We start from the raw sequence: 26775 nt of genomic DNA on the forward strand, positions 1-26775 counted from the left end.
CTCAATTTTGGCTGTTGAGTGTTTTTATACCTGTAGACCAGAAAGCTAGTTCTAAATTAAGTTTATGTTTAATCAACTAAGAAATCGGTTGCTTTATAACATCCCTAGTTTAAACACAGACAATAAATCTCTCCCCCTACAAGGACAACTCCATCTGCAAAGGAGATTTGGTCATTCAGATGGAAGCTCCAGAAGTGAACCTTACATTGAAATATATAAATTCATGATTGAGCTTTCAATCTGAAGATATGACAGTTTTTGATAAGCCAGTATGTGGTATATTTCTATGCTATGCCATGTACTGAATAATTCTCATTATTTATATGAAACCTACAGGGTTACGGTGTTTTGCAAATACACATGATTCAATACATGTAGTTAGAAATTAAACAATTTATGTGTTTTAACAGATTGACATTAGCTCAGCCTGAACCAGCAACGGCTGTAGAAGTCATCCAACAACTTTTGCTATTTTGCTGCTATAAATGACAATTTTCTCAACAACTACATCTGTTTCTCTCACTCAAATGAGTACTGAAGTAAGATTCGAAACATTTGATTATCACTTTTGGTGCAGTATTTTTACACTTTATTTCCATTTTTATCATTCCTCAAATCACTGCTCTATTGTAAGAAATGTTTATAGCCCAAATTGCTTCACATTTTTGATTAACATTCTGTATTAGTGAGTATTTCACTCATCTGTCGCATACGTTATCATATTTGGTTGGAGTTCATCTGTCAAAAGACGTCATACACTGGAAAAAAAGGCTTCCTGTTCAAATGTTTTTTGGTTAAAGATTGTCTGTTGAAGTTAAATATCAGTCTGGTCTTGCCTTTTGCAGCACACAGCAACACTTCTCGTAAACACTAAGGTGAGTTCATCTGCAGTTCACAAAGAAGAAAGTAAATTTGTCCACACATATAACTGTAGGCGATTTCACAAGAGCTGGAGAAGAAGGCTTTAATCACTTTGCAAAATATATTATTGGGCATCATAAATCAATTGGCAAACTATCAATCACTCTGGCAAGTAATGTGAACCCTCTCACAGGTCTGCTCTTGAAAAATATTTACTCTTCCTACGCATTAGATTGCATAAGATCTTGAGATTATCGAAACATTTAGTTATTGTCCCAGAAAACCCTCTCTCACATGCAAACTCTGTTGACTCACTTACCAGTGAACATGTAATGTTACACTCTATTCTTTTTATGAAAAAAAGTTCATCTAAGGTCTAAGATTCATACTATTTCCTCATTCTTGTCATGTACTTATAGTTTTGAAAGCTATAAAATCTTAATTAAATTATCTGGAGGACACTTCATAAATATTACAGCAGTATCCACAGTTTTATTCTAAATCACAAATAAATAAGACTGAATATTACAGATACTGAATGTGGAGTGAGATGACCTGTTGATTTGTAAATATAATCCACAGATTGTTTTTCACCTGAGCGTGCCTTTACTCAGAGATAAACCTGCTTGACTCCTGTGTAAACAACTTTCAATGGCACCGCTACCACCCGACTTCTTTTCTGTCCACACACACCTTGATATCTGGCATGTAAAGAGAGACAGATATCTGAACTTGGGAAGGGTCCAAGTTTTCTCAGCTACACCTGGGGAGCACGGCTGCCAGGAATCAGGGTGAAGTCTATTCATTACAATGGAAATAATATCCAGCCCATTAACTGCAGAAACACACACAAACAACGTCAGACTGGCCAAGTGGCTTCACGAGGCCAAGTTTCACTGTGAGTAAACAAATGAAGGACTGAGCATGCTTGATAGTTGTAGTTGCAAGTGTAGTGCAATAGTTGATCTATTATGATTACTACTTTTTTAGCATAAGGTATGATATGATATAAAATGTGTGGATGTGTGTGCCAATTGGCTTTCTGTTGGACAACAACAACCTTATTAACAATGTTGTATCAAAAGAACTGTAATAGCCAGGTAGTGACCAGAGCTAACACTTATGTTTGGGCAGCTTCAAATAGCTACCGGATTTGCCCTGACAAGCTACCATTACTCTACCAAAACAATGCAGGGAACTGAAGGAAACAGTAAAACAATAAGTGAACAAACGTATTAATGATTAAGCTACTGCGGAAGCTCTTGGTAGTAACAGTAGACCACAGCAACCATATCTATCATAACATCCTCCTGTTGCTATTGCTGGCTATAACGCTATAAAAAATACAACAGCACATCTGTTGCAGTGTTGCACACTGGCAGCTTCTGGTAGCTACTGGATAAACCAGCCCTTTCTGGTAAGATGAGGTGATCGACATCTCTATAAGCTACATATGTGTGTAATTTATTTTAGCTTAGCATTAAACAAATGTCAACAGCTAGTCTGTTTCTGTTAAAGACACAAAATGAACAATCCACAGCTCTAAAGATCAATAGATAATGTATCGAGACTTGTTTCTTGAATCGTAACATTAACCAAAGTGTAAAACCCTCAACTTAAGTTTTTGATGGGAACTTATCTGTGGGACTATTTCTTGGCTGGGTGCCATGTCTTTCTGAAATCTTGTCATCACAGTGAGATTTTTGCACAGGTTAAAACAAATAAAGGAATTTTGAGTTGATGACTTGTTAATGGTTACATATTGTTACCTTCAAAATAGCCAAACTTTACATTTTCCAAATGCCATTCTTTATGTTAAGCTAGGCTAACCAGCTTCGGGCTAAATCCTTATGTTCAGATTGGCACCAGTTTTTTAATCATATTCTCAACAAGTGAACAAATGAGGGCATTTTCTCAAATGATGTCAGTGTATGTCACCATATCATAGAGCAATTTAATTTATATCCAGAGAAATCCAAAATTAAATCATGTTAAACTAATTAAAAACGAATCGCCAATTGCAGTATTTTGTGCAACACTAATTTGCTGCTGGCTAAAGATTAATTTTAATGGGACAGATAATCATTAATGATTGTATTTGACCCAAATAACAGGGAACTCCCTTTAACTTCAAACTAAATGTGGAGTAAATGGTTTTGAGGTGTTTTTGTAACCAATAGATGATGGGTAATATTTAGTAGAACATAATTAGAGCAGTCGTGGGTTAGTTAGTTTTTTATGACTTTACTATTTGCATGATTTCACTTTCAACTCACGCACAATATCATTCAAGAGTTCACACAGGTGAGCGCATGAAAGCACAGGAATGCACTTTTTTAACATTATAAGCTTGTCAGTCAATCTTAAAGGGTATTGAAAAGCCTATAGGCCCCCAGTGAGGGCCTTGCTTCTTAATAACACCTGGTTTTAAGGAGATCAGCGAGAGGGTTTGTCAGTACATGACAAGAATGGACACTAATCCGGTGCAATACCCACTGGTCCTGCATGTCTCTTCAGTGGGATAATTGATTCCCACACCCTTCTTAAAACACATTCGCCCCCTCTTCTCAGACCCAGCAACCAAGAAAACAGAGCTTGTTTCATTTGGTGTCGAGGGAACATGGCCATGAGGACAAAAGCGTGTGCTTTTTCTAAACAGGGGCTCCTATGTGGGTTGAACTGAGGCTGTCATAAGTGTTGTAGGTGGTAGCAGAAATTTGTTTGGTAATGGACACTAATCTCTTCAGGCTCTCAGGAAAGTTTTCCCTTCCTGCTGGTGGTGATATTGCTATATACCATTTCTGTTATTTCTGATGCTTCCCCAAAGCTAACATGCATATATTAATAAAATATGTTATTTAGATGTTAATATCATAGATCTTTAAGGAGGTAGTCGTATCATATATCTAAGAAAGTCAACCTTTTGTAACTTCATTTCGGCTCCAAGTGTGACTAGAATACTCAGTCCAGATTAGAGCGGTAGCCTCCAGTGTTACGTTTCTTTGCAATTACAATGAGTTCCTCGGGGTATTGAGGTTAGTCTGTGCACAGACTATTCAAATGAAATGGAATGTGCAATGGGATGTTGATAGAGTTTAAGGTATTTCCTTGAAAGGAAAATATCATAAATGCACACAAAATGTATAAATGTGTAGTTTATATATTTTGTAAGTAATGCATGCAAGGTATCTACTGCATGTTCATGTCTATAAAGATGTTTATGATATGAATGACTTTATCTAAAGGAGATGCAAAGTAATAACAACGATGGTATTATTTTCAACATAAAAAAATCATTCTGGGTGAAAAGCAATTATTCAATTCCTACTCCTTGTCCTCAGAGTCTTGTGTATTAGCCTTGGTCTGACCTTGTCTCGATATCACATCCCTTGAGAGGAATGCAAATCGTATCCGTCCAATCCAACCCAGTTACCACCAAACTCCTCGTTCTCACCACCCCTACTCCGCTGCAGGGCCACATGATCTTTTCCATGTACCAGACATAATTTGTGGCTTAGGTTTGGAGGCTGACGGTGCGTCTGCGCCACTCTGCTGTTTCAGGCGTTGGGTGCACCATGTGCAGCAGTTCTCAGGATTCAGGAAAGGTCTGTCCTCAGGGGCTGGAGGGGTAGCTGTTGTTTTTGTTGAAACCTCTGTGAAAGCACTGTCAACCTCATGTGCTGGATTGATGGCTTTGCGGTGAAAAATGGAGTCAGATATCACCAATGAGTGCATTTTATAGAAGGTTAAAGGAGACCAAGACAAAGTCGTCCCCCCCCCCAAAAGAAAAAAAGAAAATCATTAAAGACAAAACTCCAAAGGTTTACCAAAGCTCAGAAGATTGTGGAGTCTTGCATCGAACTGTTTTCTTGATAAATCTTGAGCACAGAAACCAAAAAACGGAAGCTGCGGTCTTAAGTAAGAGCACCTTACAATCAAAAAACACCACAGTGGAACTTAATCCTGGTGCTTCATTTGTGGCATGTAACCTATGGTCCATTCACATTTTCTAGTGAAGTGTTATGACACACTTGAGCCAAATTGTATGTGAGCATGTAGTGGCTTGCCCATTCCTGAAAGTGTTTAAGTAGGCCCATTTTAGCTGCTGCTGTGTATGTGTGGGAGGAATACCTGTAATGCTAGGTGAAATAGTTGGTTGTAATACATGGGATCATCCAAAACCCACATTTAGCTTTAAGAGAAATACTCTCTCCAGAAGAATCCTTTTGTTTATTGTATCAACATTTTCATCCCACTGACAGCCAACAGCCGGGATTATTCCAGCATTAACTACACGTCTCTAACAGAAATATCTGACTCTAATATCAAACCCATGTCAACAGGTTTTTATTACCAGAGCAGCATGATAGGATCAACTCTTTGGTTTCCTAGTAACCTGTAAAACACCCTGCCTGATGTTTACAGAATCGCAGTTTTCTATTTGCCCTTGAACAAGCACAGCCATTCATTCAGGTTCACTCAGTCTGGAAAAAAAAGTCTACAATGACCCAACGCAGTCTCAACAGTAAACATAGTGACATGTGAAGAGCTGGAGCCAGGAAAGTACAGGTGGCTGTATGAAGACAGACGATATGGTAGATGTATAGTGAATGGGTCATGCTCTCAACCAGCAGGTGGTGTTGATGGAATGGTATGATCTGCTTTACTTAGCGTTAATGAAACAAGACAGAGTCCAACTGAGCAGCTGCAGCCTCCCTCACAGCTGATTCTGGCCTGGGATGACCCAGAGAGAAGTGTCATTGTGTGGAAAAGGAAAAGAGACTGAATGACGGCCGAGAAATAGAGCCTCATGCTCTCTATTTTAAGAAGTTATTGGGAAATACCGCACCCTGATATGACACACAGTTTTTTTCCTGCAATTAATAAATGCATCGTGTTGTTCCTTTGCCCCTGAAGCTTCATCTGGTTGAATTTGTGATCTAAGCGCAAACATCTGTCCCTCTGAGGATAAAACCCTATGACAAAAGACTTGTTCGCCAACATAAGTTGTAAACAAACTGTCTGTGTTTTAACAGGCAACACATGCAGAAAGTACATTTCTATGGCTATTGTAAACGTAAATCTTCTTCAACACAATTTATTTCTGGAGTACTACGAGGATCAATCCCTGCCCCCTTTCAGTTCTCTATTTACATGTTATGTTTAGGTTTAGATTAGTCTGCATTGGTGCAAAACCATTCAAGGGACAATTAGATAGACCTACAACCAATCACAGCAACAAATCATGTGATGTAGCCGCAAGCTGGTGGGTTGCTGGTCCACTGTCCATTTTCTATGGCTTAACAAAGCAGACAATTTGCCCCACTTATTGCTTGTTTAACATGGGCTATCCTCCAGTTTGTCAATTAATGCTGCCAACGTGGATACAAAACATTCAACATATTAACCCCATTACTTATTGTCAAATCTGAGCAAGGTTGACTAAAAGTTTGAGCAGGAAAGAGAACAGACAAATCTGCCAGAGCAAATAAAACATGAGCTTTCAGATTTGTGTGGTTCCCAGGCTGATGTTTTTAAAACATCTTCTCTGTTCTAAGTGGATAAATCTCAGATTTAGTAGTCTTTTAAATCAAAATATCTGATACAGTATCTAATATCTGATAATTACTTAGTAATTAAAAGTCTACAATTTGTTTTATTTAAAATCCTCTAAGTTATTGATCTGGCCATTGCAAAGAGGATCATATTTAAAAACAGGCTTAATATTGATCATCATGTAAAGTGTGTTGCCCAGATTTCATCACTTTTTCCTCAGCACTTCCAAACTACATTTTTTAGCCATTATGTTTCTCCACTTTTTTATTTATTTTTTCATTAAATTTGCAACAGTTCTTAACTGATAATCTACCCCCACGATCATGTAACATACAGTAAAATAAATCATGTTAGTACAGTAGGTGTGTTCTTAGCTCAAAAGAAACAAATGTGGCCTTACAGATTACATAGACAGTTTATATTGAGATTTGGAAGCACTCTACCATGATTATTCTTATCAGAATCCTTTTTACACCCTGTATGACCAAGAGGCGAGCAGGCGAGATAGGGACGTCAACGCCTGTGGTAATGCCCATCCTGAAGATAAAGTCTGATCAGAGTTAGACCCTTTGCTTTGTTTCTCATGTCTGTAGACTGACAGGGACATTTGAGGGGAAAGTGATGAGTTGTTTCCAGGTGTGAGCCCCTTGGGGTGTGTCGCAACTTAGTGAGGCACAACTCTCCTTCTTTCCCTTTTTGAGGGTTTGTTAGTGAAACAGAAGTGCACAGGAGGGGAAGAGATGCTTATACAAAGTTATGTTCCTCTTCTTTTAGACTTCTGTGTCTTGCTTAACATCTCAAGTCTGCTTTTGATGATCTAAAGAGAATTGAGCAACACAACAGAGCAGTTTGATTTGGAGGGTAAATTCTAAGAAGCATCATCTCAAGTTGTCAGAGTACTTTTTCCTGATATTACATTTTTTTCTTAATGTTAAACTCCAAAAAACAATCAACGCTAAAGATGTATTTACCAGGTATCTTTTAGATGATCTACCACAGTAAAAGATCCCATCTCTGTAAGATCTGCCAAGTCCAACACATGAAACAGCTCAAAACCTTCACACTATAACAGTTTGAGGATATGAATCTGTTCAAGACTAGATTAATGTTAAAACAAACCTCATCTGCTCAGGTAGAGAAAGGAAATAAAATCTCATTACACTATGGAAGGCACGTTACTTCTTATTGTCATACTTCATTTTATGAGTGTACTAGTTTTATTTCCATAATATCTACTTTTCTAATTATGTCTAATTCATTGTATTTAAATAAATAGTTTTACTGTTTTTAAATGTTTTTTATGCATAACAACATCTTCTAGTTTGAAAGATGCTTTAAGAATAGAAAATACAACTCTTGCTTTGGCCTCAATTTATAAAGAAATAAAACTAAGTATATGTTTTGACCATGTGCGCTTCTTTTTTTCTTTTACAAGGTTTAAGCTTTAACAATAGATATTATTATCTCATCACGATGCTGACATCTAGTGGTTCCATCACACTTGTACACACAGATCTGAAACTGTCATGTCCAGAAGATGTGGTTTAAAATGTTCTTTCTATGTTTCATCTTATTATGACACAAAGCTCAAATGTGCATCAACAGGTTGGAGGCACATCTGGAAAATATTCATGGAAAACTCTGTGAAGTAATGTTAATGTGATTAGTTTAATATTTATACACAGCATGATGTTAGTGTAGCTGTGTTATGTCAAACAGAGGGAGTCTGACTGAGGCCTGTGATGCAGATGTAATGACAAGACGCACTTGTCGGACATTACTTCCTGTTAACAACACTAAGCTTAATGACATCATCATCTCAGTGAGGTCACCATGGCAACAAAAAGGTGACATGATGTCCTTCTTTGTTGGAACAACAAACCAGGAAAACCTTGAAAGATGGACCGCGGAAATGGAGTTGGTTAAGATGGAATAATATAAATAAGTTTTACACTTAATATTTCACTTGGAGGAGAGTATTAACACTTCAGTCACACACACTGATTATACCTATTAAGTCTTTCATTGAAAATAAAACATCTACATTCAGTTGCTCTTAGCTGCACATGCATCACTTATTTTCATGTATTTAACACCTTTACTGACTTGGCCTCTTTGCCAGTGCTGACAGATACTGGGGATAAATCCGGCCCAGTTTATAGCTGCTCATGACTTCCAGATTTCTGTGTCTGCAGCTGCCCAAAAACCTCTGGCTAGCCTGTACGGTTCTCTAGTTGTTCACTGGATTAATCAATCAATCAATCAGACTTTATTTATAAAGCGCTTTTCATACAATGACATTGTAACACAAAGTGCTGTACATAAAAACAAAAAATAGAATAAATTAAGAAAAAGATCCCAGCCCCAGCCCCAACCCCAAACCCACCCACAATCCTAAAGTTAAGAACACGATATGCAACAATAGTAATAAAAACAAATAAAAATAAAATAAATAAATAAAAAATAAAAAGAAGTTGCAGAAACGAACTGAGGAAACGCTCTCATGATATCTTAATGAGGAAACACTGGAGGTAAAATAAGATGTCAAAACAGGAAATTAAAATCGCCAAAGTAAAATACATTTCTAAGATAATAAAAGACAAAATATTAAACCATTAAAAGAACTTAAGATGCAAGACTTAAAATAAATAAAGAAGTACATAAATAAATAAAGTAGAATAAAAGTGACTTAATAAATAAATAAATAGATAATAAATAAATAAATAGATAATAAATAAATAAATAAATAAATAAATAAATAAATAAATAGAACTATTAAGATTACAAATAAAATAAAATTACAGTTATTCCAATTGATACTACAATCAGGATCACTCCAAATTTTATTTCAATGCTCATTATTTGAATCACTTGAATGTTAACTTTTAATTTGGAGGGATGCATCATTGAGATTATTAATGAAAAAGGCATACATGATGAACATTTTTGGATATTGCTTACTGTAGATTTGTACTATTAATAAATATATTTGTAAGCTGTTATTTAATACTATGACTCATCTATGTGACATTATTTTTCTACCCTATATAATCTTTTCATCAGAGCATGTTGTTCTATAAAGTGATCACAGGTTTTCTGCATGAAGAAGCTATAGCTTTCATAATAAGTTGTTCAGCCGAAAAGCTATTTTCTACCAAAATGACGCTAGGTAAAATATGAAAAAAACAGAAGAATACCTGAAAAACGTTTTAACAGTTCTGGAGGAGGTATATGTTCCAATGTTGTGAAAGCAGTAGTGTTGGATGCATGCTTTGGTCTCGTTTACTGTAGCAGTGCCCAATAATGTCCGCTAGATGGTGCTAACATCACGTTTCCTCGCTGCCTTTAGAGTCTTCAGGAGGTGTGAATGCTTTCTCTCCTCCTGCGACTCATCAAAGTTAAGCACGTGGTCATTTTTCGGATACTAGAAAGGTAAAGGTTAACTGAATATAATGTGTGACTGTAGAAGTGAGTGGACCAATTTCACTGAGAGAGGAAGAACGCAAGGTTGTTAAACCTCTGTAGTTTAGAGATGATTAAACTGTAAAACACTAAAAAAAAATGATTTAAAGAAAGGACTGTTGTCTATTTAATGAGCATATTATTCTGAACATACTTGTATGAGGCAGATGTTTCAGTTAGCAACCACTTGGTACAATTAATCTGAGCAATCAAATACAAATAACCTACAGTGTAAACTCAGGATAATAACAAACAGGTGTGAAACAATTAAGAATATAAATAACATTTTCAAAAATGTTTTCCGACCATTAAAAATATCCTAGTCTTGGAGAAAACCGCTTCTAATAAATATTACAGCAATAAAAGAGAGGAATTGGTGCTGCGTCTTTATATGCCACTATTGGTGAAACGGCATACGTCACACGTCCATCCCTCCCTTAGAACAGACATTTAATTTATTTTGTAGTCCCCTTTAGCCACAACAGCATATTAAAGCCTGGTTTGATGACTGAAAGATGTGAGTTTTAAATCATTGATCATAATCATTTTATACATGAAAACGTGTTAACTTTATAACATCACCCTGAAAAGAAAAACTTCTGAAAATTGGTCGAGAAACCAATTGATTGTATTAACTTTGAAAAAAAAATCTGTATAACAGATGTTGCTCAACAGTTTAATGGCTCTGTAAGCATCAGTGCCTGTAAATGAAGAGGGAGAGAAGAGCTATCATCAGCCACTTGACATTGAGGAAGGAAACAGTCTGCCTTTTGAACGCAGTGGTGCGGCCAAATTTATCCACTATTTTCGTTGCAATAAGCGGTCTGGCGACTTCTCATGCGGGCAGCTTTGAAAGTGTGAACACAGGACAGTTTTAACAGTGTGAAGTAAAACAATTAGAGTGGAAAAAACTTTTCCTTTTCTAAATGGTGCTCAAAATGTGCACTTTATCACTTACACACCTCAGGATGTGTCTAATTTATAACAGAATATGAAGTTAACCTTTGTTTCTTTCTTTTTTTGCCATTTTGCAGCTTTAATGCATCATTTAGGGGGACATACGATGTGAGGGCAGAGAGGCAAGGATTGTCGTTTTATTTTCATAAATTAAAGAACTGGGAATAGTTTTAAAAATATATATATATATATAAAATGAATTTAGGCTTTTTGTTTTAATCTGACAGCAACTCAGTTTAAATTCAGTTCATTGTGGATCCATCAGCCCATAGGAAAAAAATCTTCACCTCTAACTTTACATTCAGGGCAAACAGGCACAAATAAAAGACTGCAGAGCTTATAATGGTCTCAAGCAATTCACACATATTTATTTCTGCATTTTAGAAGCTTCAAGCCAGGGAGTGAAATCCGGACAGGTTGTTATAGCTACGCAATCCACAGGGGTTCCGATGTCTATTTAAAAGCCCTCAGACCCTCCCTCTCTCCTTTAAACAACATTATATATCACACACACTGCATGCTAATGCCACTGAGTCTCAATGAGCACTAAAACACATCTTAAAATTAGCTCATTCTGCTGTCTCAGTTCAAATGCCTGACTAGGCAACAGAGGGAACATATCATCAGAATTTCCCCTTTGGCGATACCTGCTGATTGGGTCCTAAAAAAAAGCTGCAGCTTTTAACTTTAATATTTGGCTCCTGAGTGCTGCCACGAGTAGTCGCGAAAGATAGATTCTCCCTCAGCCTTTATTTTGGAGGACAGAAATAAAAAGTAATTGTTACAAAAACAGTTTTTGTGGCTCTTAAGTTACAATCTGAGTGCGCATATGAGCGCGCATGTAGGGTTTCTGCTGGAGAAGTTTTGCGAAACTTTAAGGATGATATACCTGGGATGTTTCCTGTTGCTCTGTGGGCTCACGCATGTCATGGCAAGTTATCCCATCTGGTGGTAAGTTTTTTATTTTCGTTTTATCCAGAACAAATGTTGACATATGTGTTTGTTTTATAAACGCTAATAGGTAGGATGTCCTGTGATTCGCTTCTGTGTCACTCTGGATGGTTGTAGTTGTATTTTGGTTCCAGACAGCAGCGGTGCGTTCAAGTGCTTTGACGGTAAAATTGTTAAGCTTTCATTGTGAGACATTTGATGTAAATGTTATCTATCTCAGGTCCAAAGAAAGACTTTAATAACCAGACTAGTGTAGCCGAATATAAAGGGGGGAGTAAAGGCACGTGAGTAAGTTAAATTAATGTTACGCACTGCAGACCTAAGAGACTCAAATTAACAGAAGAAAGACCTCCCTCGAAAGTTAATGTTAAATTTCATACTATGATCAATGCAAAACGCCTGTTGGCAAATTTCATATCGAGAGTGCAGCAGGTGCAAAGTTTGTATGCTTTCAAGTTTGTGTTGGTGTGCGCGCGTGCGTCCACTCGTGCGTTTATCGGTCAAGTGATGTAGAAGGAGTATGAACTCCTGCCCAGGGTTTAGCCCGGGTCAAGATTAATGCTCAGGACAAGCAGCTAATTAAAACTGTATATTATGCATAACTATTATTGATTCATTTTAACTTTTGATGCCAATGCCTTGAAAATAAACAGCACAACATTTGAAATAAAATCATTGGATATTTATGATTTTACACATTGAAGTCTAGTAAAGCGTTTGCTGTGCTGTATATCATTTATACTTTACACAATTGATTTGTTTACATAATTTTACAAAAGTCCTGAAAATTCTAACTTTGAAAAAATGTTGTATTTTGAGAACAGCAGCCATGTAACATTTAATAAACTATAACACTGCTTTTCTTAAACTTCCTTCTAGTTTCAAACAATCTAGCAGCACAAGGTCAAAGCAGAAGTTGTACGTATTAATGCTGCAGTAACCTGACTATTGAGAAGTGATTCTAAGAGCATGATTTTATGTATTTTGGTCTTTTGGATTCATGGACTGTCTCCTCTTCTGGAGACATTCAGGCTACATCTATGTTTAACACATCTACGTATTTTTCAGCACAAATCAAACAATTGCTGTCTGTTTTAAAATAAATCTTTCTATATTTGGTGTTGCTTAGGTGGTGTGTGTACTCTAATCTACTTCCCTTAATGGGTCCCCTGTTGGTAATACTGATGAGAAACTAATTACTCGCACAGCTGGAAGGAAATCCTGATATAACAGTGGGCTCTTTTGGACCAAGAGGTGGGAAAACTTACCCCAATCAGGACATGCCTCAATCTAAAGGCAATGTGTATAGCACGTTTTTTTTTGGCGGGTATTATCAGCTGATATGAGCATCTTTTTGCAGTATTTGGTTTGCTGCCAGTGTGTACAGTGTCATGTTTTAGCTCTGATGATTGACACCCTTGTGCACACTGCCAAGAAAAAGGCCCTGGATTTCACTTTCCATCTGAGCTTTTTGTTTTTTCAATTCTTTTTGTTTTGTGAATCCAGTTATGAATGACAGAATGGAGTTTCCATTCTGTCACACCAAAAACGCTGCAGCAAGTCATGAGCTGACTTCTATGTTGATGCTTTGAGTATGAGGGGATGGATCATCTCTTTGAGTGTAGGAACAGAAGCAAGAACCTGAGTGAAGTAAACAGAAGACTTCTGTATCACAATACAAACAATCTCAGGCTGCAGAACATGGAGTCACCTTGACTTCTTGACGTAATACTGACGTTTTGTTTCCCTAACTAGTGGTGTATTTTGCGTATCGTGGCAACTCATCCCAAGTCAAATAACGTAGCCTAATCCACCATTGTCTTTGTGTTTTCAGACTGCATGCCAGCTATTTAAGAGCAATTGCTTCTGTGTAAAGCAACCCGTGATGTTTAGCTGACAACTTGGCTTCAAGTGGCCGTCAGAGTCGCATCACACTCAGTCCTCTGCACCACATTAGTCTCTTTTCGTATCAGGATACACACCAAGACAGGTTCATGTCTGTCTCTTCTCGACCTGCCATGACATAGCCGGGCTGCACCCGCTGCTCCACCACCACCACCCCCTTCCCTTCCCTAGTCCACCCCACCTTAGAAGATAAATACCTGGAGGTGAAAGCTTGCCGCACATTCCTTTTCCCAAACATAGTCTCTTGATGTCAAAGTCGGCTCCAAGGCCCCAGGGCCCACGAGTAAAGTGGTAATTCTAAGGTACCCTGCTTGGGCTTGCTGAAATATGCATTAAACCTGTGCTGGATACACTCAGGTGAGAGGGGGAAAGTCTGTACTGGGACAAAAATTGAATAGGATGTATATTTTGCTTAAGTGTTAATTTGTCCCATACTGTAAATATTAGTAGCAATGAAGTCTCCAATGTATTTATCAATTGTTTCCAAGCAGGAAACAGATTTCTCAGACAGAAATCAAAAACCAAGAGTACTTAATGGAGGCCTACAAGATGAGCATTTTTGATGAAATACTTGTTAGAGGTAGTATCCAACAACAACATCAAACTTTATGCAATTGCTCCTTTAAAAAGTCATAAATCATCTCTGATGGAACATGCCCTGCCTCTGCTTCCAGGCCATTTCCTAACACAGGAAAGGTGGCATAGATTGCTCAGCCCAATGAGACAGACACTGAGGCACGCACGAGTGGAGCAACCAAAGCTTGTTGACTCATGATGGTTATGATGTCCTGGCAGACAAGCAAAATGCTAAAAGACCCCTTAGAGGTGTAGACTTTGGGAGAACTCAGGTTCATTACAGAGTGCGGATGACAAGAAAGTCTTCTGGAGGAACAAAAGAAGTGACTGATTTAGGGTTTAAAAGCTAATAGCACCTTTATTTTGCCTTGTGCCCTGCTGTTAAGTTACATCTGACGCTGGTTAAAATTGCTGAAATCTTTTTCATTATGAGGTTGATGGAAATGTCATGGAAACATCAGAGATGCCAAGTTTCTTTCAAAGAAAGCTGATAGACTTCTGCTTATAATAAAATGTAAGCCTGCAGGACTTGAATGATCAATAGTCGTACGAGGTTTTCTTCATGTTCCAGTTCTGTTTGTTGAGAGACAAACCAAAAGTCTGAACCAGTTTGGAGATGTGGATTCAGGTTTCTGTCGGGAATGATGCGCTTCAGGGTACAAGGACTGACAAGGGCCAAAGAGAGGTCAGCTAGTAAGAGGAGTGCTCTTGTTTACTGATGGATGTTGCAGACAAACTGCAGACGACTGTGATTTCCTCTGTAGTCATTTTTAAACTTGCCGTTGCTCGCTTGTTGAATGTCTCATTTATGATTAACTCAAGCGGTCTAGTCTGCAGAAATTAGCGAGAATTTCTGTTAAGAGCAGCGTGACACATGGCTCTGACATTTCCTCTGGGGGGAAATAACAGCGGTTCACTCACCGGGTCAGTTGATGGCATACACACACCTTGACACCTGACAGACAACATTAAAGTTTAATATAGAAGATGAAATCAGGCTGTACATGTCTAAATATAACCAAGGTATTCAAGGTTAACTTGTTTGTTGGCATCAGGATCCGTCAAACAAGGGTCGTTGGACTGACGGGGTCTTTGAGCTCTTAAAGAAAGCAGCCTGAGGCCAGTGTCAGGAGCTTTGGTAATCTTGTAGTGATCAGCGATTAGTCCTTGAACAACAGTGAGCAGGTCAACCGGTAGTGAACTAACTGAGCGGCAGGAGACAGCACACCTGCCCTGGCTCTGTCTTTGTGCAGGAGCTACAGTAACTGTTATCAGGCTCATATCACTCGGGGGGGAGGATCAGCAGATTACTGCTGCCAGAGTTTGGGCTTTAATAGACAGTTGAGCTGAGATGAAGTCTCCTCTATCTTGCCAACAACCTACTTTGTAGCTACTCTGCAGAGCATCTGCCAAAGATAATAGGAACTCTGCTATTAAACAATCAAGTAGTCAAAATATTGATTTTGGTGACACTTCAATTATACAGTAAGCTTGTAGCTCAGGTCAGCAGGTCATGCAGCTGCTGCAAATAGTTAATTTGGTTTTCTCTGTTACAATAATGCACATGCATTGTTATCTATACCCTTTAATAAAGGGCTTAACGTGTAAATCAAACGTTAATGGACATTATATATAATATTAGCATGTCAGCTTTCTGTGATATCCATGCAAGGTTTTTCAGTTTAAAAATGGTGAGGTATGTGCAAAGTGTTTCTAAAATTTGACTAGTTATACAATAAGCAATGACACAATAGATCCCCCATTTGTATGATTGTCAGTCACTGAAGTCCTAATTGAGAGGACGCAGAAGACAGAAAGACAGAGAGAAAGCAATAAAGGAGCAGATAGAGAGAGAGAAAGATGTAATCAGTGAACCAAGTTTGCACTTGTTGTATCCTCAAAGGAAAAGAGGGGGTTGGGTTGTGTGTTACACTTAATACACTCTCTGAAGTCTCAATGTTGGGTTTGCACTCTTATTACCCTAAGCTGAAGGCCTGTTAAGTGTGCGGACACTTAATAAAAGGGTGCAGTTTTCCAAGTTGTCAGCTTAAAGTCTATGAAGACCTCTGGATGCATTGTGTACTTTCATCTCAGACAGAAACATGGCCCGCGTCTGTGTCAGCAGGGCTGCAATTTCAATACACACAAAGGCCAGGTGTCTGCAGAGAGGGTAGTTGAGGGGATAAAGGATGGATGTCTAATGGTAGTATCTGACACAGCAAATAAACACACAATCAAACAAAGTCAGACATGAAATTACACAGCACCTGGAGAAGGAAATTAGCCTTCCAACTGAAGTGATGTTGAATCAATACATAAGGATGCACTGACGTTTTTAACTTCCCCTCATGTCTGCACAGGTCACTAGCAGTGGGCCACCAGTACTCATCACTGGGAACTCAACCTATTCTGTGTGGCAGCATCCCGGGTCTGGTGCCCAAACAGCTGCGATTCTGCCGGAACTACGTGGAGATCATGCCCAGCGTGGCAGAGGGGGTGAAGATAGGCATACAGGAGTGCCAGCACCAGTTCAGAGGTCGGCGCTGGAACTGCACCACAGTCAACGACAATCTGGCCATTTTTGGACCAGTGTTGGACAAAGGTAATATTACACATCAAAGACATTAATTGGCCTGTTCTTCAACTTTTCATGCACAAAACCTGTGGATGTATACCCAGTAGATTCCTGTTGTACAATGTCCCATCATCAACATCAATCCACTGTGAGCAAGCACTTGGCAACAGTGGCAAGGGCATACCTCCATTAACAGGCAGAAACCTAAAGCAAAAGCAGCCTCATTGGTGTCCAGCCATCTGCCATCTGTGATAAGAAAAATAAAAGCTATCAACTAGATTCACCTTTTCCAAACATTTCACCAGCATTTGAAAGGTGAAACAAATCCAGAGTCTCATTAGCAGTGAAGTCCATAAAGAGGTCAGAGTTCAACTCCAAAAGAAGCTGATGTCAAAAATCTACAATTAATGACATGACAGCAGCATCATCGCTTGAGACTAAACAAATGAATGGAGGTTTTAAGATCTTCAAACCACGTGCAAAAACGAGATCTGAGAAAAATTAAAGGGACTTATTGTAACTCCATGCTGATTAACTCCTCCATTAACAATTCTATATTCTCCCCGTCTGATATTTGCATTTGAAAAAGCTGAACTCCCTGCGTGCATCATTCACTCTGCTCTTTCAAATCCTTGTTCAAATAGACTTTAGGCTGAATAAGCTTTGAGCAGCCTGTATGCTTGAAATAATGTGCACAATCAGGACCAGTGAGTTCTGTCTTGCTGAAGTTTTCTTAACAAGGGAATCCCCTGTGATTGTTCTGCTGTACAATCCTCTGAAGTGTCTTACACAAGAATGTAAACGGAGTTATAGAGTTTTCCAAAATATGTTTTTCCCCATTTAATTCTCTGATGATGTATGACCACTTCTGGGTGTAGGCTGGGTGAAATCTTGTCTAGTCATGGGCTCAATCTGCAGAAATCCCCAATTCACGAAACCAAATAAATAAAACAAAACAAAGAAAACCCCCAAATGAATAGTGCCACTGCGTAGACTGCAAGGGCTAAACTGTGAGACTGTCTAGTCTACAGAAGACTTCCTGTTGGTGTCATCATGAAGCTGTTCCCATTCCTGCCTTTATCTTTTTGTCACAAAATAGCGCTCGTGTCACCTGTCAACATAGCTAGCTAGTTAAGCTATATAGCTGGACAAGCTAATATAGGCTACCTTACGTTGCATAACTTCACCGATCAATTCAAATATGATTTTAAGTTTTTAGGCAGCTTCTGTTTTTTTTTAGAATTTGTAAAACTAGTTATTTCACTAGTTAAATCCAATTAATAACATTTAGGTTAAATTCCAACCTGCGGCTTCTATCTTGCATGTCACTCCCAACTCTTCCTCTCTCATGGTTTCCTACTATTTCCACCATCCTATCCTCTCCAAATAAAAGCATAAAAAAGCATAAATAAAACTTGGGGAAAAAATAGTCATGTCTGCTCGCTAAATTTAGAACCACAACAAGCAGCCTCTTAGCGTTCTTGTTCATTAAACACTTGAGTTTAGGTACAAATTAAACAAAGAGGGCATAATGTGTTAATGAGTGAATTTAAGAGGTAGGCTACTGGTAGGAATTCAATTGTATTTTGACTGAGTCAGAATTTGTTTTTGCCAAGCAGTAGATGACAAGATCAACATCCCTCTCATACCTGTCCCTTAGCCAAACATATGAAGACAGCTACCATTACAGGTGTAGTACCTGTAGTACCTGTCCATTTAACCATTCAGCTTTGGTACAAATTAAACAAACAAGCTAAGATGTGTCAATAAATCTGCTTGACGAGAGATTGATTCCACTCTGACAGCTATTTGTTAGCTTAACATGAGACTACAACAAGCAGTCTGTTAGCTTTGTACCTGTCTTATTACACATTTCAGCTTGGTCACAGATTGAACAAGCAAGAAAAAGCATATAAATGAAGGAACTTTAGAAGTGCTGGTTGGCATATTTTGTCACATTTAGTACAATCCCAAATTATTTTCAGGTTTTGTGCTGGGCTGCCAATTGTTGCTGTATGTTAAACAGACCTGAGAGTGGTATGAATTCTTTACCTAACTCAGAAGTCAGGCTTGGTTTCTTAGTGTTTCTTTGATTGGGGGAGCTTCTAGCTAACTTTAAGATGAATGATGGGTTTTTAAATTGAGAATGAGTGCAAAACATGCACGCTGGAGGTCAGGGATCTAAACCTGTCACCTAGTTTACAGAAGATTGATGCAAACACAGGGGGTTGGAGGTTAGTCAGGGCAATTGCTTTTAATAAACTCCTAAGCCAGTTGATAGAAGAGGCTTGAGCTCAAGTAGGTGGCTAACGATAGGGGTTCTCCATCTTAGCCCTATTGTAGTGCAAAATGCCACCACATCTCTCCTATTGCCTCCCCACCCAGGTCTAAATTGAAGGGGGTACTGAGTGGAAAGAGGAGGAAGCTACTGGGCTTTAGTGAATCATTTTGATTGGATTAAGGTCACTGAGGCCCTTAATAATGTGAGAGGTCAAAGTGGCTGGATTAAGTGCCTTTGTCAGAGGTGACTCGGGGGCTCACAGCCCTTTGATAGGGCTTAGTAGGAGAGGCTTCCATTTCATTGGATTTGATTGATGCTGGTGTTTGTCTGTGCAACAGGGCCATTGTCCTCACTGGTGTCTGTTTGTCTGCAATTCGGACTGTTGTGTGTCAGTTTCCTCCTGTCTTTTGGGGGCTGAAAGGCACAGGGATACATTTAGGGGCAGAAGCTTAGTTCCTATCAGTTATCCCATCCCACCTTCATAGAGGACATTAGAAGAGGGGTGTTTTATTTAGAGAGTTTGAGAAGAGTTTTAGAACAATGACAGATGAAGGAGAAAAGCTAGTTCTGTGAATTTCATTGAGACTGATCGGTCTGAAAAGAAGAGCAACTGAAAAATGTTCCTGGTTGTGGAAAAATACTTAAATTGCTCATATGATCTACTGCCCAAATTGTCATTATGCTTTTGCCAAAATGATCAGTTATTGGCATGACCACACACAACTACTCATACATCTAATTGTCATGAATAACTAATACCTAACTTCATCCAACACCTAAGTGACTTCTGCCTTTAAAAACAGTCTTCTTTTATGAGCATGTTCTGTCTCCTTTAAACACAGCCTGATCCTCTCTCTCTCTGTTTCTCCTTCACTCCACACCCCAAATCACATGCCCTACCTCTAGGCTACGTCTGCGTCAGCACTCATTAATTTACATTAACTAAAGTGTCAAAACATGCACTGCTGGAATCTGCCTGTGATGAAAGGTAATAGAAAGCTGCGCAGGTGTTCTTAGTCGCCAGAGCCGATCCCAGAGATGTTTCGGCATTCTTGGTATTTACAGAGCACCTACCTGCTATATGGGTATAATCAGGCGCCAGTTTATGAGTCATATGATAGAATTAGTGAGGGTAACTCTGTCACCTAGAGTGGACAGTCAAAATTTCACAGGTGTTACCACCCGCACAGGTATGGACATGCTACTCCTCTTGAAACCATTACATTTTGATGAGTCTCACAGGAACCTCCCGTTACGTAATGCATCGAGCATGAGGAGGGGATTGTAGCTGAAGTTTCATTCTGCTTTAGGTCTCTCTTCCTTGTAGGTATCCTGCCTTGCCCCATTCTGTATACCAGGAAATCAACCCAGTAAATCAACCTAAATCATTAAGTCCCGTCTAAACCAACTCTGAAAAGGTCAGGGGATGTGGGTTACGACCTATGACCTGAGGATGAGAAAGTGTAACTATTTAGGATGAGCTAAGAGGTCTCTGCTTTTCATGAGTCGTATGTCTCTCCATGCTGGGGGAGGGAAGCTGGCGCACCAGTATATCATTAACTCTGGGCAAGAAAGAAAGAAGGGGTGTGGTAGATGGAGTTGATGGGGGGACCTTAGCCCCACTCCCTGCTGGGTACTGCTCGGAGCACAATATCTTCGCAACCATGAGATTAAGCAGGAGAAAAAGTGCTTTTCCCCATTCACACGCCCTTTAGATTGTTTTATTAAACCATTTGAATAGGGATTTCCCCGTCTGCCGACAAGCGGGGTCCAGCCAATGCATAGTTCTCTGTTGCTATGACTTAACTTGGTCCCCACTAATCACTGGCCAGGGCAAATTTCATATAAAATATCTTGGGCCATTGTGGGACTAACACAGCGTGACAGTGGCAGCACAATAGGAGATTCAACCCCACAGCAGGTTGGAGAGACCACTTGGTCTGCCAGGGTCTGGCAAAGTTTGGTGGAGATGCATTGTTGGAGAAGTGTCCTGAAATACCATAAATTGGCCAGAAAACCAAACAAAGCAGAGCAACTAATGATAGAGCTGGTGTCTCCAGGTAAAGTTAATGTTATCTAAGGTGTATACCGCTAATAAATGAAACACAAGAATGATCACAGTTCATAGTTTAGCTTTAGAGTTTTTTTATTATTAAAAAAGAGGAGTTTTGAAACACAACAAAATGTTGTCCATGCATTTCTAGTGGGGCTTTCTTTTAGGAGTTATACTGCACATAAAGATTATTACTCACAACGGGCACCTGGTTCTTATTCTTAAATGCAGTTGAAATGAAATATAAATGAATCAAGAGCAGTCTTTTGATTATGTTTATAAATATCACATAATTTTCTCAAGTAGTTACACTTTGGGGAAGTTCCTATTCCCTGTATTCTTTGGACACTTAACTTAAGAGTGCGAAGCTGTCACAAGAGGTCTGTAACCTCAGAAACCTACTTAACACACAGAGACATCAGGACATATTTAATTTGCCCCAATCCTTCTCCTTTGCTCATTTTATCCAAAGATAATCCTCTTTTCCTCTCCCATTTGAACTCCTCCACCCCCTTAAGCTCTGCAGTATCATTGCCAGTCATCCATTAGATCACTATTCCAAAGGAGTTCCCCAGGGTACCGCATTAGGACCACATTTCTTTACACTTTTCATTAACAATAACGGATACTTTTCGACACACTAAATAAAATTCAGTTTCTACGCTGATGATGCCATCTTGTGTAGCTGTGTTCAAATAGTTTGGATTAAGTTTCCATGAAGGAAGAAGCTTTTTGTGTATGAAGAACAACACTGCTCCAAAGTTCAAATCATAAAGCCAATACTTTGTTCTTTTGAGATGTGACTACAGTAGACAGTTAATAAATAATGTGATTTGCATATTACAGCCTTGAATTGCTTTGAGTGCAAAAAAATGAATACAATATTCAAGTGAAACGATCTGTGGTGAGGCAGTTACTAGGACTCTAAGAAAGAACGCAGAGGTGCAGTTTTATTGTGAGCATTAGTAACCTTGTGTGTATACAATAGCACTGTGAAGTGGGTGGTGGAGGATGCCAGTAGACCTTTTCTCTTGCATCATTGTTCCTAATGCCCTTTAGTCCTCAAACTGGTTGGAACCTGCTGTAAGGGAGGAGCTCCTACTCTCTTTAGCTTTATTCTCCTGCCTTTTTTCTTTTTCTTTCTCTCCCTCTGTCGCTCCTGTTCTTTAGACAGTAGCATGCACTGCCTCTTTATCAGTCGATCTATACACACAAGTGCACAGACACAATCCAAAATTTCACGATTGATCTTTGACTATTCCTTTCCCTTTCTTTATGTCTTGTTTGTTCGTTTCTTTTTACACCTGGTGTTTCCACACTTTTTTTTTATCCTGCTCCCTGTGTCTTTTCTTCTGATTGTGCAAGACCGTACAAGCACATATATTCAAGGCAGCTTCCCTGTCATAATGAATCCTGTTAAAGCAGGGCATGCTGAATTAAACCATATACCCCTGTGATATGCCCCTAACTGTGAAGGATTGCATATCTGAATGCTACAGCCTCACTTCAATGCTGTGTCTATGATTTGTCCCCGCAGTGTGTTTCCTAACCTTTCAAAAGCTTAATTGAGTCTCTTAATTATAGGCCTGTCAGGGCAGTCTCTTCCTCTCATCTCTTTGGAAGATCCTGATCCCTCTGAGTCATCAGTAAGCTATGTCAGACAGAGGCATAGAGACCCTGCTGGTCTGATTCAGAGACAGGACGATTGATGTCTCAGCTCAGAAGACACGCACTAGTACACCTTGGTAGATATGACCTCAACACATGTAGCCAACGATAATAATGGCCTCTCCAGTGTGAAGTTTGTTTGATGTTGTCTTGTGGGCTTTAGTTGAATTGCTTATGTAATCATACAAGACTGAACAAAAATCCACATAAACAAGTGCTGACCTATATTCTCTTGCAATTATAGCTACAAATTTTCTTCAAAAAAAATCTGAAAAATAATGATTAGCATCAAATACTTATATGAAAACAGATTGTTAAGTAGAGATATGTCCCTGTGAATGCTGTTTCAGAGTATTTTTCGCAAAGCAGGATGTCTTACACATGCATGAATTTCTCTTTCCAGCCACTCGAGAGTCAGCATTTGTCCATGCTATTGCCTCTGCGGGAGTGGCATTTGCAGTGACCCGTGCCTGTGCTGAGGGTTCAGCCACCATCTGCGGATGTGACACACGCCATAAGGGCCCCCCTGGTGAGGGATGGAAGTGGGGTGGCTGCAGCGAGGATGTGGAGTTTGGGAGCATGGTGTCCAGAGAGTTTGCTGATGCAAGGGAGAATCGCCCCGATGCACGTTCAGCGATGAACCGCCATAACAATGAGGCTGGAAGAATAGTGAGTTCCCTGAAAAGGTTTTTTTTGCTCTTATGTGGGTGAACCTATTTTTTCATATGTGTGATTAACAAATATTTTTCATCTGCAGTCCCTCAATGACAACATGTTCCTAAAGTGTAAGTGCCATGGACTCTCGGGCAGCTGCGAGGTCAAGACCTGCTGGTGGTCTCAGCCAGACTTCAGAGCGATTGGCGACTACATGAAGGATAAGTACGACAGTGCATCCGAGATGGTGGTGGAGAAACATAAAGAGTCCAGAGGATGGGTGGAGACCCTGAGACCCAAGTACAACTACTTCAAACCCCCCACTGAGCGCGACCTTGTTTATTATGAAAGCTCGCCCAATTTTTGTGATCCTAATCCTGAGACTGGTTCCTTTGGCACTCGTGATCGAATCTGCAACCTGACGTCCCACGGCATAGACGGGTGTGACCTCCTGTGTTGCGGGAGAGGTCACAACACCAGGACTGAGAAGAGAAAGGAGAAGTGTCACTGTATTTTCCACTGGTGCTGCTATGTCAGCTGTCAGGAGTGTGTGAGAGTCTATGATGTACACACATGCAAATAAGGACACCTGGTTCCCTTCTTCACCCACCAAAATGTAAAGACTTCAGTGGGTAGGTGAACGAATGCAGCAACTTACTACGAGACATGAGACACTGTGAAGCAGACTGACCTATCCATGGACTCCAGTGGCAGACTGAGCACGTGTTTTGTGCTTTGATGCTAGAAAAGTCAACTGAAACAGTTGAGTAGACTTTAACATCACGATGCATCATTCAGATAAACCCTGGTGACCCGAGAATGATGTAGATACATCTAGTGATGGTGAAAGAGTTTTCATGTACTGACTTAGGAAAGGAGAACTGTCGGCTAATTGACAAACACCATATTGGTGATTTTTTATTTTTTTCTGTGTTCCCAGTAGTTACTTTTCTTGAGAATAGTAAAGCACTGCTTGTGTATCATTTTTATGGGGCAAAGAATGAAAAACTTACATTTTTTAGGTATTTTATCATCTTTTTTTGCCACAAAAAACTAATAAGGAATTTACATGACACTCAAAAGCATGCATTCTCCTCAACATTAAGTTTGTATGTTTGTATCTGAAAACTAACATTATCATTGTGTGTATGACTTTTTATAGTGTTAATATGTCTGGGTAAGAATGCACTTGCACCTGAGTGAATGTAGTTTTTATGCTGCAACGTGTTTACGAATTCTCACAGTCTTAAGCTAACGAGTTAATATCTGCTTTACATGACTAACTTTATTTTAAGAGTAGACATGAGCCACATCAAGTGATCATCTGCAAAACAATAACACACAAAGTACGCACGTTTTCAGAAGCACATGAATTCCCATGGAGCAACTACATTGAGAGTTATGACCAAAGACAAGACAAGAAAAGTAAACCTGTGGTGGTCAGAGAGCTGCAAACAAATCTGAAAGGTCAGCACTTGTGTCCCGTTGAGAAATATGAAGCATGTTCTCCTTGTTTTTATCAGTATTAACATGTGACTGGGTGCTGGGAAAGCTGTTATTTATAAAAAGGGATATTCCCACTTTGTTTTGTTGCATTTGCATACATATGATAGTCTTTATTTTAAATTTGTGGAACTAGAGATACATTCTGAACTCCTGGTGAACTAAAACACAATTTGCAAACAATCCGCAAACTAAGCTGTATCATATAAGCTCTGTATAATGCAGTATAATTTGCAGTTAAGTTAAATAGATGATGTGCAGGTAATGATTCTCAGCTGTGGCTTCTTGTGCTAACCAAACTTAACAACCAGCAGCATCACTGAAACTATCAATACTTCTCTTATTGTCATGCTGCTAAGTAAAGATAATATTTGTGTGAGTGTGTGTTTAAGTTCTTACATACAATATGTCTTTGTGGATATGTTTTTTATGTATATTCTTGCATGTATTGATTCTTTCTGTGAAAGAAATCTATTATATATATATATATAGTCTGGAAAAGAAAATGTGAAGTTTCAACTAATTCTTGCAAACAGTTACTCCCATTTTAACCCGATAGACCAAATTAGACTTCATGTTATCTTAGCTTTGGTTTTGTAGTGTGCTAAACATCAGGGCGAAATTATCCATGTTGTTCTCCCTTAGTTTGAGAAAAATACAACACAGTATTTATTTATTTGGAAAGTGAAAAACTACTGAAAGCTGAGACGAGACGTCCAGACAGGTGACATGACTTTGATGAAAAGTGTGTGTGCCATTTCACTGATTGACTCAAATGTTGAGAGAGATGTTGAATTATTGTTTACAGCCAATGTAAGGAAATGTCTCAGGCCTGTAGATCTGTCAGATTTGAATCAAAATTGCCCATCTTTGAGTCAACATCTAAATGAGCAGCCCTATCCAGCTTCACACATTGAGACATCTTCAATAAAGTACACAGCAACCATTATCAGTACAAGAGTTTTTATCTTGCATTTATTACTGTACACTTTATATGTGAGTGATTGTTTGTGTGAACACTTTGCCTTTGGTCTAATTCTTTGTTAAGTCTTTAAATCCAAAGTTTTGTACAAAGTAGTTTTTGTGTTTTTATTGCTTTCTAAAATTTGATGTTTTTTATAATTATTTATTTCATGCTATGTAAATAGTAGTAAGTAAAAGTATATATTTGCAGAAATGCATGTTTTTAAACAGTGTTGTGACTTGTAACACTGTAGCCTTTTTACCTCATCTTTGTTTTTTCACTGACTGCACACAGGCACCGTTTGTCCTACTGCCTGTCGTAGATTTCTAAAGTTAACTCTGTAACACCAAAATAAAGCGACATAAACAACCAAACTTTCTGTTCCTTTTGACTTTGACTGATCTTAATCAGTTTTTTTGTGTCTGTGTCTTTACACACCAGATGCTTATGACAGGCTTCTTTGAAACAACACGCGCCAAATCAATGCCGTGGCTGTCTCAAATCCTGGCGATTGTCATCAGGTCATAAGTTTTGTATCAAAAGGCTTGTGTGGCTTGAAGGCAAAAAGAAATTAATCTTTTTGATAGAGTGTGAAGATGGCAAATGATGAAGAGTTATCCTTGTAAATTTCATTTAACTGCAAGTGCTAGTTAGCCAGCTTTGTTAAAATTAAGTTAACTACTTTGTATCATTGAATAAATGAAAGGAAACTTAGAATTTTCTATTAAAGCGCTCTGATTCTGATCCACCCTTACTCTTTACTATTATTCGCTTTGACAGAATCTTAAAGTAAATCAATAGAAGTGTAT

At 38.8% G+C, this 26775-nt stretch overlaps 1 protein-coding gene across 1 annotated transcript; it reads left to right on the top strand.

Moving 5' to 3' along the window:
* The first annotated feature begins 11325 nt into the window (after positions 1-11325).
* wnt3a (wingless-type MMTV integration site family, member 3A) lies at positions 11326-26337 on the top strand. Its single transcript, XM_034703140.1, has 4 exons — positions 11326-11787; positions 16629-16870; positions 23249-23514; positions 23603-26337. Exons 1-4 carry the CDS (start codon positions 11666-11668, stop codon positions 24080-24082), a joined length of 1110 nt encoding a protein of 369 aa, XP_034559031.1. The 5' UTR covers positions 11326-11665; the 3' UTR covers positions 24083-26337.
* Positions 26338-26775: the final 438 nt, after the last annotated feature.

This window comes from Notolabrus celidotus, chromosome 15, assembly GCF_009762535.1.
Source record: "Notolabrus celidotus isolate fNotCel1 chromosome 15, fNotCel1.pri, whole genome shotgun sequence".
NCBI classification, from domain to species: Eukaryota; Metazoa; Chordata; class Actinopteri; order Labriformes; family Labridae; genus Notolabrus; species Notolabrus celidotus.